This window comes from Papio anubis, chromosome 16, assembly GCF_008728515.1.
Source record: "Papio anubis isolate 15944 chromosome 16, Panubis1.0, whole genome shotgun sequence".
NCBI lineage: Eukaryota > Metazoa > Chordata > Mammalia > Primates > Cercopithecidae > Papio > Papio anubis.
The window spans coordinates 19968923-19985629 of record NC_044991.1 but is presented as its reverse complement, the minus strand read 5'-3'; the positions used below and the strand labels follow the sequence as shown (position 1 = coordinate 19985629).

General features: G+C 45.1%; 1 protein-coding gene and 1 long non-coding RNA gene across 4 annotated transcripts in view; one reads left to right on the top strand and one right to left on the bottom strand.

Annotated features, from left to right (window-relative positions):
- The window catches only part of OSBP2 (oxysterol binding protein 2), a 221023-nt gene that overhangs the window by 42983 nt on the left and 161333 nt on the right, over nt 1–16707 (top strand). For all 3 annotated transcript variants that reach the window (XM_017945258.2, XM_009217104.3, XM_017945257.2), the window contains exon 2: nt 7021–7229. In XM_017945258.2, coding sequence (XP_017800747.1) covers nt 7021–7229 — 209 coding nt within the window. The remainder of the gene's footprint in view (nt 1–7020; nt 7230–16707) is intronic.
- Nucleotides 1–16707, bottom strand: part of LOC116270740 — a 69183-nt gene that overhangs the window by 35162 nt on the left and 17314 nt on the right. The window lies entirely within an intron of this gene.

Below are 16707 nucleotides of genomic sequence, written 5' to 3'. Positions count from 1 at the left end.
GGAGGCTGAGACAGGAAGATTGAGTGCAGGAATTCAAGGCAGCAGTGAGCTATGATTGTACCATTCCACTCGAACCTGGGCAACAGAGTGAGACTCTATTTCAAAAACAAATTAATATAAAACCCTTAATAAAAGGTAACCCTAACTAGAATGAGTAAAGGATCAATTTAGATTTGGATGCTGCGTGACTAGAAAAACTAATCTGCTATATTTTCATTTTCTGAAGTGCTCATGTTACTTATTCGTATCTACCTGCTCTTGTTTCATTTTTATCAACTTCTATTTCATTAAATTGTTTCTTCTTCTCTTCTCTCTCTCTTTTTTTTTTTTTTTTTTTTCTTTTTGAGACAGGGTCTTAACTCTGTCACCCAGGCTGGAATGCCTGGCTAATTTTTGTGGTATTTGTAAAGACAGGGTTTCACCATGTTGCCCAGACTGGTCTTGAGCTCCTGGCCTCAAGTGATCTCCCACTTCAGCCTCCCAAAATGCTGGGATTACAGGCATGAGCCACTGCGCCCCAGCCTATTCCTCCTTTTACTGATGCTATTCCTTTATCTTTGAGAATCCTAAACCTATTTATATTAAATACTTTTCATATTATTATGGCTGAAGTGATTCTTCTTCTTCTTCTTTCTTTTTTTTTGAGATGGAGTGTCACTCTGTCGCCCAGGCTGGAGTGCAGTGGCGCAATCTTGGCTCACTGCAAGCTCCACCTCCCAGATTCACACCATTCTCCTGCCTCAGCCTCCCAAGTAGCTGGGACTACAGGTGCCCGCCACCACGCCCGGCTAATTTTTTTGTGTTTTTAGTAGAGACGGGGTTTCACCATGTTAGCCAGGATGGTCTCAATCTCCTGACCTCGCGATCTGCCTGCCTCGGCCTCCCAAAGTACTGGGATTACAGGTGTGAGCCACCGCGCCCGGCCTTCCTTTTTTTTTTTCTTTTAGAGACGGAGTCTCATCTCACTCTGTTGACTAGGCTGGAGTGCAGTGGTGTGATCTCGGTTCACTGCAACCTCCACCTCCCAAGTTCAAGCAATTCTTGTGCCTCAACCTCCCAAGTAGCTGGGACTACAGGTGTGCACCACCATGCCCAGCTAATTTTTGGTATTTTAAAATTATTATTTATTTATTTTGAGACAAAGTCTCACTCTGTCACCCAGACTGGAGTGCGGTGGCACGATCTCAGCTCACTGCAACCTCCGCCTCCCAGGTTCAAGTGATTTTCATGCCTCAACCTCCCGAGTAGCTGGAATTACAGGTTCACACCACCATGCCCAGCTACTTTTTGTATTTTTAGTGGAGACGGGGTTTCACCATGTTGTCCAGGCTGGTCTCGAACTCCTGACCTCAAGAGATCCCCCTGCCTTGGCCTTCCAAAGTGCTGGAATTACAGGCGTGAGCCACCATCCCTGGCCTGAAGTGATTCATCTTCTAAGCATTGACTTCGTTGGCTTCTTTATTAGCATTGGTTTTCTTCACAGGTTTTGAATTTTGGTTTTCAGACTCATCTCGACTGGAAGGTCTTCCCTCCCTCCCTTCCTCAGCCTCACCTACTCTTCTTTGTCTAGTGATTTTTTTAAATGCCTTTACTTAGTCTCCTGGGAGTCCCGTCTAGAACCAGATCCTATGATGGGGGCTTGGGGCTTCTGCCCTTGAGTGACATTGGGAATATCTCCAATCCAGTCCCTGACCCTGGAGGCAGATGAGTTCAGGTTCTGGCTACAAGACTTTGCTATCAGCTGTGACCCTGGGAAGATGATAGCAGCATTAAATTGTTAAAATTTTGAAATAACTTAGATTTACAGAAAAGTTAGAAAAATAGTGCAGACAATTCCTGTATACTCTTCGCTTAGCTCCCCTTAGTGTTAACATCTTACTTCACCAAAGTACAAGTCTCAAAACTAGGAAACTAACATCATTATAATACTATTAACTAAACTCCAAACATTATTCAAATTTCACTGGTCTTTTTTTTCTATTTTATAATCCAATCCAAGATTCTGTATTGCATTTAGTGATTTTTCTGTGTCCACAATTTAATCTACTTTTGTTAAGGAATATCTGTCCCCTCTCCCCCATTTATTTAGTTGATGGGTTATAATTAGTATGATCACTGCTGGGTAACTTCCAGTCCAGCCCTGATTTCATGCAGTGGCCTGGCTGCCATCTCCCACTCTGCACAAGTCACTTTGATTCTCCAGTTTTCCACAGGAACTTCTGGAACTCCTTTTTTTTTTGAGAAGGAGTCTTGCTCTGTTGCCCAGGCTAGAGTGCAATGGTGCAATCCCGGCTCACTGCACCCTCCGTCTCCCAGATTCAAGCGATTCTCCTCTGAGTGGCTGGGATTACAGGCATGCATCACCACATCCAGCTAATTTTTCTATTATTAGTAGAGATGGGATTTCACCATGTTGGCCAGGCTGGTCTCAAACTTCTGACTTCAGGTGATCCTGCGGCCTTGGCCTCCCAAAGTGCTGGGATTACAGGCATGAGCCTCTGCGCCCGGCCTTTTTTTTTTTTTAAAGACAGGGTCTCACTCTGTCACCCAGGCTGGAATGCAGTGGCATGATTATGGCTCACTGCAGCCTCTACTTCCTGGGCCCAAGCAATCCTCTCACTTCAGCTCCTGAGTAGCTGGGATTACAGGTGCACACCACCTCACCTGGCTAATTTTTTTTTTTTTTAAATGTTTTTTTTGTAGAAATGGGGTCTTCCTATGTTGCCCATGCTGGTCTTGAACTCCTGGCCTCAAGTGATCCTCCCACCTTGGCCTCCTAAATTGCTGAGATTACAGGTGTGAGCCACCATGCCCAACCTAACTTCAAGAACTCTTGACCATCTCTGTTTCTTTCCTGATTTTAGGCCCACAATGCTCACTGTCCTAATTTTAGGATGAGAGTCTAAATCTTTTTTTTTTTTTTTTTTTGAGATGGAGTCTCGCTCTGTTGCCCAGGCTGGAGTGCAGTGGCACGATCTCGGCTCACCACAACCTCCGCCTCCAGGGTTCAAACGATTCTCCTGCCTCAGCCTCCTGAATAACTGGGACTACAGGCATGCACAACCATGCCCAGCTAATTTTTGTATTTTTAGTAGAGACAGGGTTTCACTATGTTAGCCAGGCTAGTCTCAAACTCCTGACCTCGTGATCTCTCCACCTCGGCCTCCCAAAGTGCTGGGATTACAGGCGTGAGCCACCGTGCATGGCTGAGACTCTAAAACAACGTAGCCTACAAGGTACTGAATTGAGTCCCTGACTTATTGTCTTTTCCTTTTTTTTTTTTTTAGAAATATGCTTACCCACCTGCCTGATTTTCTTGCTTCATTTTTCCCTCATCTGCTCTCTTGTTCTCGGCACTCTGGCCAAAGGACCTTTCTTTCTATTCCTTGGAAGCTGAGAACTGCTGCTTGTCTCGTGGGCTTTGCCCCTGCTGCTCTCTCTCTCCAGAACACTGCCCATCCGCCTCTTATTTCTTTTTTTTTTTTTTTTTTTTTTTTTTTTTTGAGACGGAGTCTCGCTCTGTCGCCCAGGCTAGAGTGCAGTGGCCGGATCTCAGCTCACTGCAAGCTCCGCCTCCCGGGTTCACGCCATTCTCCTGCCTCAGCCTCCCGAATAGCTGGGACTACAGGCGCCCGCCACCTCGCCCGGCTACTTTTTTTTGTATTTTTTAGTAGAGACGGGGTTTCACCGTGTTAGCCAGGATGGTCTCGATCTCCTGACCTCGTGATCCACCCGTCTCGGCCTCCCAAAGTGCTGGGATTACAGGCTTGAGCCACCGCGCCCGGCCCCGCCTCTTATTTCTGAGCTAAGCCATAATGTCATTTTTGGTGAGTCACTACACTAACACCTGAACAATTTCTAGCCTAAAATGTCCTTAAATCTGAAAATGTCAGGCTTCCAACAGGCATGCCCAGCTTCGCCCGTTTTCTAAATTAGAGTGACTTTCCTTCGAGCAAAACATACCAGCAGCTAAGAGTTGGGCTTTCCTTCAGCTACGTGTCATCTTCTCTAAGGAATGTGCCCAAAGCACAAGGGAATCGGAAGAGACAATTGCTGTTCAAAAAAAGACAAATGTCTTTTTTTTTTTTTCCTTTAAGACGAAGTTTCGCTCTTGTCGCCCAGGCTGGAGCGCAATGGTGCCATCTTGGCTCCTTGCAAGCTCCGCCTCCCAGGTTCAAGCGATTCTCCTGCCTCAGCCTCCCGAGTAGCTGGGACTACAGGCACCCACCACCATACCCGGCTAATTTTTGTATTTTTCAGCAGAGATGGGGTTTCACCATGTTGGCCAGGCTGGTCACAATCTCCTGACTGCAAGTGATCCACCCGCCTCCTCCTCCCAAAGTGCTGGGATTACAGGAGTGAGCCACTGCGCCCAGCTGACAAATGTCTGATTGAGTGTCGAGTCATTTGACTTTAGAACTGATAGAAGAATAAAAAAAATGACAGATGATGAGCTGCCAGGGAAAATAAATTCGCATTAAAAGGTAGCAGAAAATTACCAAATGAGCTCCTACCACTGGACGTATTAAATGCTGGCCAATCACTCTTCCTTTTCTAATGCCCTACATGGGAAAAGATTTATTATGTCATAGGGGTTCTGAATTTCCTTCAAGTGTCTAAGGAGTGAGTTAGGTCCAGTCATGATAGTTGGATCTCCATTTTCTGACATTAATTGTAACTGGAAATGGCATACACTTTAGTCACCTACCCTGTCCTTATTTTGATACCATTAACTCCATCATCTTATAACTAGCAGAGGGCCCAGTCCCTTGTCATGAGGTTGTACTGTGTTTGCCCAACCAGTGCCTTCAACTAATCCATGTAGAGCCAGGAAATGGGGCATCCTTGCTCTGTAGATCTCATGATAGAACAAAAGGACAGCATCGGGGAGACAGTGGTCCCAGATGCCTCCCAGCAGGAGATGCCTCTCCATCTGCCCCCTCAGGCTCTGGGCCTCCAATTTCAGTTTTAGTGGCAGGATCCCAACCTGCTCCAACTCCGTAGTTCTCTTTTTTTGTTTTGTTTTGAGATGGAGTCTCGCTCGGTCACCCAGGCTGGAGTGCAGTGGCACCATTTTGGCTCACTGCAATCTCCACCTCCCGGGTTCGAGTGATTCTCCTGCCCCAGCCTCCCAAGTAGCTGGGACTACAGGTGCATGCTACCACGCCCAGCTAATTTTTGTAATTTTGTAACTGCCCAGGGGGTTCACCTTGCCCACTGCCTAGACAGAGCCGATTCATCAAGAAAGGGGAATTGCAATAGAGAAAGAGTAATTCACACAGAGCCTGCTGTGCGCGAGACAGGAGTTTTATTATTATTCAAGTCTGTCTCCCTGAGCATTGGGGAGCAAAGTTTTTGTTCTGTTTTGTTTGTTTTTGAGAAAGAGTTCCACTCTGTAGCCCAGGCTGGAGTGCAGTGGTGCGATCTCAGCTCACTGCAACCTCTGCCTCCCCCGTCCTGGTTTAAGCAGTTCTCCTGCTTCAGCCTCCCAAGTAGCTGGGATTACAGGCAAGCGCCACCATGCCCAGCTAATTTTTGTATTTTTAGTAGAGATGGGATTTCACCACGTTGGCCAGGCTGGTCTCAACCTCAGGTGATCCAACCATCTCGGCCTCCCAAAGTGTTGGGATTACAGGTGGAGCCACTGCGCCCAACAGAGGGGAGCAGAGTTTTTAAGGATAACTTGGTGGGTGGTGGGGGAACCAGTGAACCAGGAGTACTGATTGGTCAGGAATGAAATTATAGTTAGTCAAAGCTGTCTTCTTGTACTGAGTCAGTTCCTAGGTGGGGGCCACAAGATCAGACGAGTCAGTTTATCTGTGGGTGGTGCCAGCTGATCCATCAAGTGCAGGGTTTGCAAAATATCTCAAGCACTGCTCTTAGGAGCAGTTTAGGGAGGGTCAGAATCTTATAGCCTCCAAATGTATGACTCCTAAGCAATAATTTCTAATCCTGTGGCTAATGTTACTCTAGTCCCCAGGCGAGAAGGAGGTCTGCTTTGGGAAAGGGCTGTTCTCATCTTTGTTTAAACTGTAAACTACAAGCTAGGCGTGGTGGCTCATGCCTGTAATCACAGCAAATTTGGGAGGCCAAGGCGGGCGGATCACCTGAGGTTGGGAGTTCAAGACCAGCCTGACCAACATGGAGAAACCCTGTCTCTACTAAAAATACAAAAAATTAGCCAGGCGTGGTGGCGCATGCCTGTAATCCCTGCTACTCGGGAGGCTGAGGCAGGAGAATCACTAGAACCCAGGAGGCGGAGGTTGCGGTGAGCCAGGATCACGCCACTGCACTCCAGCCTGGACAACAAGAGTGAAACTCCATCGCAAAAAAAAAAAAAAAAAAAAAAACCAAAACAAAACAAAACAAAAAACTATAAACTACAAACTAAGTTTATCTCAAAGTTAGTTAGTTCAGCCTATGCCCAGGAATGAACAAAGACAGCTTGGAGATTAGAAGCAAGATAGAGTTGGTTAAGTTAGATCTCTTTCACTGTGTCAGTCATAATTTTGCAAAGGCAGTTTCATTTTTAGTAGAAACGGGGTTTCACCTTGTTGGCTCCTGACCTCAAGTGATCCACCCTCCTCGGTCTCCCAAAGTGCTGGGATTACAGGTGTGAGCCACCGCGCCTGGCCCCAACTCCGTGGTTCTAAGACTTAATGAAAAGAGTTTAGCACAGAGACCGAAGGCTGATCTGTCTTGAGAGACCCTGGGCAGTCACTCTGCCATTTCCTGGTGTCTGCAAGGCTTTAGACTACACCAGACACTCCCTGCACACGTGGCACTGATGCAGGCCCCCGTCCCTCTGCCACTCCCCACAGAGAGCAGTTGTGGTCTTAAAGTCCCCTTTACCCAAGCCATGACCAGGCAGTTCCAACAGGCATTATCTCCCAACTTTGACTCCAGGGCTTCTCCCAGCTCTGAGGGTCTGAGATTCTGAAGATTTGCCTGGAGGGTTTCTTTAGTCTGGAGCCATTGAGACTAGGAGCCTCACCCCGTTCCTTCTCTTACATCCTACAGAAATCAGGGTGAAATGGCCCACACGTGCCGTGGAACCATCAACCTGTCCACCGCGCACATTGACACAGAGGACTCTTGTGGTATCTTGCTGACCAGTGGGGCCAGGAGCTACCACCTCAAGGCCGGCTCAGAGGTGGACCGGCAGCAGTGGATCACCGCCCTGGAGCTGGCCAAGGCCAAGGCTGTCCGCGTGATGAACACTCATTCAGGTAGTGAGCGCTTGGGACAGCGGGTGTGTATATGGTGGTGTCATGAGTGGAGGAAGTGGGAATTGCAAGCAGCTGGTGGCCAGTGGTGGCCAGGAGACCCAGGCCAGCCCGGATCAATCTGGAAGGTCAAGGTGTATGCATGTTCTGTGTATCGTCAGCAGTAAGAGGCTCAGCCATTCTGTCTGGCCAGCAGTTCTTGGCATGGAAATGTTTTTGATGGGCAGGAACTGTGTGTGCCTTTCTTTGCGCTAGTCAGGACTTCAGCAGACCCTTCAGATGCTGCAGGGGTCAGGTCCAGAAGCAGCTGTCAGTGTGTGCCTCAAGCCAGCCTTTTCCCTAGGTTCCCCCATAGTGGAGAGTGAAACCATTTAGCCAAAGCTGCTGCCTTGTCCTGAGCAAGACATTTTATTTTTTACTTTAATAAATTTATTTTATTTTTTGAGACAGAGTCTCACTCTGTCACCCAGGCTGGCGTACGGTGGTGTGATCTCGGCTCACTGCAACCTCTGCCTTCCATGTTCAAGCAATTATCCTGCCTTAGCCTTCCAAGTAGCGGGGATTATAGGCGCACGCCACCATGCCCAGCTAATTTTTGTATTTTTAATACAGACAGGGTTTCATCATGTTGGCCAAATTCCTGACCTCAGGTGATATGCCCACTTCGGCCTCACAAAGTACTGGGATTACAGGTGTGAGCCACCACGCCTGGCCAATAAATTTATTTTTTAAATATGTAATGTTTGGCCGGGCGTGGTGGCACATGCCTGTAATCCCAGCATTTTGGGAGGCTGAGGCAGGTGGATCATGAGGTCAGGAGTTTGAGACCAGCCTAGCCAACATGGTGAAACCCCGAAGATACAAAAAGTTAGCTGGGCGTGGTGGCGTGTGCCTGTAATACCAGCTACTCAGGAGGCTGAGGCAGGAGAATTGCTTGAACTCAGGAGGCGGAGGTTGCAGTGAGCTGAGATTGCACCAGGGCAAGACACCGTCTCAAAAAAAAAAATGTTTTAACATGACTCATAAACCAACAGCTTCGAAAGCCTGTGCAGTGAGGTCTGTCTTTGACTCCTGGTTCCCAGTCACCCACCCCGTTCTCCTACCCAGAGGCAACCAGAGATACGTGTATCTTTACGTATATATTCAAATAGGTACTTATTTCAGAATAACTGCATTCACCACCTTATTTTCCATTTAGCAATATGTCTTGGAAAATTTCCCTGTCAATATGTAAAAAGCTTCCTCTTTGTTCTTATGACAATGTAGTATTTCATTGTATGGGTGGACCATAGTTTATTTAACCTATAGCTTGTTGATGAGCATTTGGGTTGTTTTCCTTATTTTGTTATGACATACTGTGCTGCCGTGAGTAACCTTTGCAAGTACTTCATTTCATGCACATATGAGTATAAATGAAATTTATGTTCCAGGAAGCCGGCTTGCTAGGTCAATGGGCGTGTACATTTGTAATTGTGCAAGGTATTGGCAAACTGCCTTCCACAGGGGTTGTGCCATGGAATGTTAACAGGAGTGTGTGAGGACACACACCTCGCACAGCCCTGCCTGGCCAGAGCTACAGTAAATGTTTCGGATGTTGAAAAAAATGTGTCTACACACGCAGCTGTGATCGTTCTGAAGTCATTAGCGGAATGGTATATTCCACAGACCTATGTGTTTGTCTGGGGAGGCAGAGCTCCAGGTGAGAAGGGGGCACAGCCCCTGCTCTCCCGGACTATCTTGGAGACTGGGTGGGGAGATGGTGAGTCCTGTGGAAGGAGCTCGGCATTCAGCAGGATGAGAGGGGCTAGTGATGTTGGGCTTTACGCCCCATCCCTGTCTCCCACGTTGGGGTCTGTCCCCCAGCTCTAGGGTCTCAGTGAGTATTAAAGGGCACTGAAAACCAATCTGGCTTTCTCTTTTGTCTCACTCATTTGGAGCATGGGCCACCTGCTTGGTGACTGTTCTCCCTGAGGTCAGCACTCATGTAGCTCTTGTGCGTCAGTAATGATGCTGAGTTTGACAGGAGGTCCCCCAGGTACCACTCCGTTACCGAGTGAAGGAGGCAGGTGAGACCATCTCAGACATGGGCTGTGTTGGGACCCCCAGAAGGACCCGTGGTCTCAGTTTGTGTGCCTGTGGGAGGCCACTGTGGCAAAAGCTGTGGCTGGTGGCACAGCTGGGCTCAGGGCACTCGTACTGGCCAAGTGAGGATGCCCACTAGAGATCTAGCTTCCTCTTCTTGGTTTTGCTTTTCTAAGTATAAATAAATAAATAAATAAATGATAAATTGCCTTATTTTTTAGGAACTTCTTGAAAATAACGCAGCAGGTGGCAGTCATGGGATTAGCCATCCTGGAACAGTTTTCCTACGACAGCCAATGCGAGGGGTTTTTGCAATTGGTGGGGTCGGGGGGTGAGAGCAGGGAGCAGGGAAGTGCTTGTTAACTCAGCTGGCAGTGCTAGAGACTGCTAGCCCAGACTTCATCTAAAGGAGAAGGGACCCCTGAGGGAGTAACCTTAGCCTCAGCTTCCCTCATTGTATGAGATGCAGCACATGTGCCAAGAGCGCAGCCTTCTGGGCAAGGCCACAGGACAGAAACAAACATCCAGGTACCACTCAAGGTAGGATTCCTCTCTTGTTGGCTTTTTGAAGCACGAATGAACCATGTTTGTGAAGGAAAAGCCTTCAGACGGCTACTCTGTGTTTGTAGAAAGATTGGGACCACCTGGTTATGTTTTGGAAAATAGCCCTTTTGTTGGCTTTCTGTTAAAGGCAAGGTCCTCCTCTCTGAGCTCTCAGGCTGATGTCAGAGAGTTGTGGTTTGTAACTTTTTGCCTGTCTTGGAGTCAGCTTGGGGCAGCCTTGAATGAGAGAAGATGGCCTAATGTCGCTCTCCTTGGGCCTGGCTGATGGTGGCCAGCTGGGTCAAGGACACAGATAGCACTTTAGGCAGGCCACTGTGGGTTATCCTGGGGCCTGTTTTCTTTTCCTGAACTGAGGACCCTGTCTCATCCTGCTGGAAGCCTACTTCCTACTTCTACTTATCTCTTGAAATCACCTGCTACTCCCCAGCTCTTTTGCCATGCCCTAATCCAAGTGCAATCCCCTCCTACCTGGATATCTATCAGGAGTTCGAGACCAGCCTGGCCAACATGGTGAAACCCCGTCTCTGCTAAAAATACAAAAATTAGCCAGGTATGGTGGTGCATGCCTGTAGTCCCAGCTACTCGGGAGGCTGAGGCAGGGGAATCGCTTGAACCTGGGAGGCAGAGGTTGCCGTGAGCTGAGATCACACCACTGCACTCCAGCCTGGGCAACAGAGTGAGACTCTGTCTCAAAACAAACAAACAAATCAACTCTTAGGTGCTATAAACCAACTAGACTTAGCAGGCATATACAAAACACTCAACAGCAGCAGAATATAATTTCTTTTCAAGTACACATGGAACATTTTTCAGGATAGACCATATGTTAGGCCACAAAACAAGTCTCAATAATTTTTTAAAAGATTGAGATTATATGAAGTATCTTTTCTGACCACAGTGGAATGAAGGTAGGAATCAATAACAGAGGTAACACTAGAAAATGCAGAAATACATGGAAGTTAAACAACATACTCTTAAACAACTAGTGGATCAAAGATGAAGTCACAAGGGAAATTCGAAAATACATTGAGATAAATGAAAACAAGAACACAATATACCAAAATTTTGGAATGCAGAAAAAGCAGTGCCCAGAGAGAAATGTATAGCTCTATCTATTCCTCATTTATGTGCCAGAAAAAATACAAAAAGAAAAAAAAGTATGGCTCTAAAAGTATATGTTTAAAATAAGGAAAATAAATCTCAAATGAAAAACCAAATTTTATACCTGAAGGAAGTAGGTAAAGAACAAACTAAACTCAAAGCTAGCAGAGGGAAGGAAACAATACAGATTAAAGGTGAGCTCGGCATGGTGGCTCACGCCTGTAATCCCAGCACTTTGGGAGGCCAAGGTGGGCGGATCACCTGAGGACAGGAGTTTGAGACCAGCCTGGCCAACATGCTTAAACCCTATTTCTACTAAATTAGATGGACGTGGTAGCAGACGCCTGTAATCCCAGCTACTTGGGAGGCTGAGGCAGGAGAATTGCTTGAACCGGGGAGGCAGAGGTTGCAGCGAGCTGTAACTGTGCTCCAGCCTGGGCAACAAAGTAAGACTCTGACTCAAAAAAAAAAAAAAAAAATTAGAGTTAGAGTAAATGAAATAGAGAATAGAAAAACCAGTAGAGAGAATGAATGAAAGCAAAAGTTGGTTCTTTGAAAAGACTGACATAATTAGCAAACCTTTAGCTAGACTAAGAAAAAAAGAGAAGACTTGAATTACTGAAATCAGAAATGAAAGTGGGAACATTACTAATGACTTTGCAGAAATGAAAAGGGTTCTTATAAGAACAGGATGAAAAGGATTATAACGAACAATTTATGCCAACAAATTAGATAACCTGGATGCAAATGGACAAACTTAGAAACACTCAAGTTACAAAAACTGAGCAAAGAAGAAATAAAGTATCTTAACAGACCTACAATGAAGAGGTCATTGAATCTGTAATCAAAGATCTTGAAACTAAGGAAAGTCCAAGACCAGATGGCTTAATTGGGTGAATTCTACCAAACATTTAAAGAACTTGCAAGGCTGGGCCTGGTGGTCACGTCTGTAATTCCAGCACTTTGGGAGGCCTAGGAGGGAAGATCAGTTGAGCCCAGGAGTTTGACACTAACCTGGGCAACATAGTGAGACCCTTTCTTTATAAAAATTTGAAAAATGAAAACTAGCCAGGCATGATAGCACCTGCCTGTAGTCCCAGCTACATGGGAGCTTGAGGTGGGAGGATTGCTTGACCCCCAGAGGTTGAGGCTGCAGTGAGCCATGATTTCACCACTGCACCACTGCACTTCAGCCTGAGCAGTAGAGTGAGACCCTATCTCAAAAAAAAAAAAAAGAAAAAAAAATTATACCAATTCTTCTTAAAATTTTTCCAAAAAATTGAAGAGGATGAAACACCTCTTTATTTTTTTATTTTTTTGAGATGGAGTTTCGCTCTTGTTGCCCAAGCTGGAGTGCAATGGAGCAATCTCGGCTCACTACAACCTCTGCCTCCCAGGTTCAAGCGATTCTCCTGCCTCAGCCTCCCGAGTAGCTGGGATTACAGGTGCATACCATCATAACCGGCTAATTTTGTGTATTTTTAGTAAAAACAAAGTTTCACCATGTTAGCCAGGCTGGTCTCGAACTCCTGACCTCAGATGATCTGCCCGCCTTGGCCTCCCAAAGTGCTGGGATTACAGGCACGAGCCACCGCGCCCGGCCTGAGGATGAAACACTTAATAATTTATTTTATGAGGCCAGCCCTGAAAGCCACACAAAGACATCACAAGAAAAGAAAACTATAAACCATTATCCTTTATGAATATAGCTGCAAAATCCCTCAACAAAATACTGGCAAACAAAATCCATTAGCATATTTAAAGGTACCATGACCAAGTGGGACTTACCCCAGGAGTGGAAGTGTAGTTCAACAACAACCAAAACACAATCAATGTAGTACACCAATTTGATTGAGTGTAAAAAAAGCCACATGTGGCCATCTCAACTGATACAGAGAAAAGATCTGACAAATATTCAACACCCTTTCATGATGAACACACTCAGCAAGCTAGGAATAGAAGGCAACTTTAGCAACATGATAAAGGGCATTTATGAAAAACCCACAGCTAACATCATACTTGATGACGAAAGAATGAAAATTTTCTCCCTAAGATCAGGAACAAGTCAAGGATGCCCAGTTCCCCAAAGCTGTTCAACATTCTACTGGAAGTTCTAGACTGAACAATTAGACAAGAAAAATAAACAAAAGGAAAATTTGGAATGGGAAAAGTAAAACTTACTTTATTGGCACACATATGATCGTATGTATAGAAAAACTCAAAGAACCTACAAAAAAAAGAGAAACTATTAGAGTTAATAAATGAATTCGGCAAAGGTGTAGGGTTTTCTATATACTTGTATTTCTACATAGTTGTAAATAATAACCCAAAAAGGAAATGAAGAAAACAGTTTCATTTAAATAGCATCAAAGTTCGGGTACAGTGGCTCATGCCTGTAATCCTAGCACTTTGGGAGGCTGAGATGGGCAGATTGCCTGAGCTCAGGAGTTCGAGGCCTGCCTGAGCAACATGGTGAAACCCCCTCTCTACTAAAATACAAAAACTTAGCCAGGTGTGGCGGCATGTACCTGTAATTCCAGCTACTCCAGAGGCTGAGGCAGGAGAATTGCTTGAACCTGGGAGGCAGAGGTTGCAGGGAGCTGAGATCGCACCACTGCACCCCAGCCTGGGTGACAGAGCAAGACTCCGTCTCCAAAAATAAAAAATAATAAATAAATAAATAGCATCAAAATTTAAAATACTTGGGAATAAATTTAACCAAGGACGTGAAAAGGAAACTGAAACTAAAACATATTGGTGAAAAAAAAAAAAAAAAAAGACCTTTATAAATGGAAAGACATTCCATGTTCATGGATTGAAAGACATAATATTATTAACATGGTGAACTGCCTAAGCAATCCGTAGAATCAATGTGATCCCTATCAAAATCCACTGACCCTTTTTTGCAGAGATGGAAGCGTTTATTCTAAAATGCATATGGAATTAATTTCAGAGGACCCCCAAATTGTCAAAACAGTCTTGAAAAAGAACAGAGTTGGAAGACTCCACTTTTGAAACTTGCTAAGGGCTGTAGTAGTCAAGACAATGTGGTACTTGAGTAAAGATAGACATACACATCAATGGAATAGAATTGAGAGTCCAGAAATAAACCCATACATCTCTAACCAATGGATTTTCAGCAAGAGTACCAAGATCATTTAATAGGGAAAGGACTGTCTCTTCAGCAAATGATACAGAAATGATTGGATATCCACATACAAAATAATGAAGTTGGACTTCCCCCCTGTCCCCACCACCATATACAAAAATTAACTCAAAATCTGTTAGGCATGGTGGCTCACACCTGTAATCCCAGCACTTTGGAAGGCTGAGGCAGGTGGATAACCTGAGGTCAGAATTTTGAGACCAGCCTGGCCAACATGGTGAAACCCCATCTCTACTAAATATACAAAAATCAGTCAAGTGTGGTGGTGCACACCTATAGTCCCAGCTACTCAGGAGGCAGTGGCAGGAAAATTGCTTGAACCTGGGAGACGGAGGTTGCAGTGAGCCAAGATTGTGTTGCTGCACTCCAGACTGGATGACAGAGCAAGACTCCATCAAAAAAAAAAAAAAAAAAAAAAGAGAGAACTCAAAATGAATCAAAGACCTAAATATAAGAGTTAAACTAACAAAACTCTTAGAAAGAAAAAAGAGGAGTAAATTTTCAAAACCTTGGATTTGACAATAAGTTTTTATTTTTAATTTTTATTTATTTGTTTATTTACTTAAGACAGGATCTCACTCTGTCAACCAGGCTGGAGTGCAGTGGTGAGATCTCAGCTCACTGCAGCCTTCACCTCTCAGGCTCAAGTGATTCTCCTGCCTCAGCCTCCTGAGTATCTGGGACCACAGGAACGAGCCACCAGGCCAGCTAATTTTTGTATTTTTAGAAGAGACAGGGTTTTGCCCCATTGGCCAGGCTGGTCTCAAATTCCTGAGCTCAAGAGATCCGCCCTCCTCGACCTCCCAAAGTGCTGGGACTACAGACGTGTGCCACCGCACTCGGCCAGCAATAAGTTTTTAGATATGACACTAAAAACAAAAGCGGCTAAGAAAAAAGATGGATAAATTGGACTTCATCAAAATTTAAAAATTTTGTACATCAAAGACACTATCAAGAAAAGGAAAAGATAGCTCACAGAATGGGAGAAAATATATGCAAATCATATATTTAATAAAGGTTTAGCATCCAGAATATATAAAGGATTCTTACAACTCAACACCTAAAAGAAAAATTACCTATTTAAAAAAATGAGCAGGCCAGGCGCGGTGGCTCACTCCTGTAATCCCAGCACTTTGGGAGGCTGAGGTGGGTGGATCACTTGAGATCAGGACTTCTAGACCAGCCTGGCCAACATGGTGAAACCCCGTCTCTACTAAAAATGCAAAAATTAGCTGGGTGTGGTGGTGGGTGCCTGTAATCCCAGCTACTTGGAAGGCTGAGGCAGGAGAATCACTTGAACCTGGGAGGCAGAGGTTGCAGTGAGCCAAAATCACACCACTGCACTCCAGTCTAGGCAACAGAGCAAGACTAGGTCTCAAAATAATAATAAAATAAAATAGTGGACACATGGCTGGGTGTGGTGGCTCATGCCTATAATCCCAGCACTTTGGGAGGCTGAACTGAGTGGATCACTTGAGCTCAGGAGTTCGAGACCAGCCTGGGCAACATGGCAAAACCTCATCTCTACATAAAAACCAACCAACCAAACAACAACAACAAAAATAGCCAGTGTGGTGGCACATACCTGTAGTCCCAGCTACTCAGGAAGCTGAGGTGGGAGGATGGCTTGAGCCCAGGAGGCAGAGGCTGAGATTGTGCCACTGCACTCTAGCCTGGGTGACAGAGCCAGACCCTGTCTTCCCCCAACCCGCCCCCCCACCAAAAAAGGCAAGGTACTTGAACAGACACATCTCCAAAGAAGCTAACAAATCCATGAAAAGAGAATCAACATTATTAGTCATTGAGGAAATGCAAATCCAAAAAACACTTCACACCCATTAGGATGGAAAATAACAACATCAAAAAAGAAAAGTAACAAATGTTGGCAAGAGAGTGGAGACATTGGAACCTATATACATTGCTGGTGGAAATGTAAAATGATACAGCCACTGTGGAAATAGTTTGGTATTTTCTCAATAAATTAAATAGAATTGCCCCTGTGGCCCAGCAATTCCACTTCTGGGTCTATACCAAAAAATAATTGAAATCAGGTGCTCAAACAAGAACTTATACAGGAACAATCATAGCAGCACTATTCACAATAGCCAAAAGGTGCGAAGAACCCACATGCCCATTAATGGGTGAATGGATAAAGAAAATGTGGTATATCCATACAATGGAGTATTATTCAGTCATGAAAAGGAATGAAGCACTGACACATGCTACAACATGGATGAACCTTGACAACATTATGGTAAGTGAAAAAAGCCAAACACAGAACACCCACATATTGTGTGATTCCATTTATACAAAATATCCAGAACAGGTAAATCCATAGTGATAGAAAGCAGACTAGTGGTTGGTAGGAACTAGGGGGAGATAGGAAGTGACAGCTTAATGGGTACAGGATTTCTTTTTGGGGTAATGAAAATATTGTGTAACTAGACAGAGGTGGTGGTTGCACGTTATGAACGTACTAAATATCACTTTAAAATGGGCCAGACATGGTGGCACATGCCTGTAATTCCAACACTTTGGGAGGCTGAGGCAAGAGGATTGCTTGAGCCC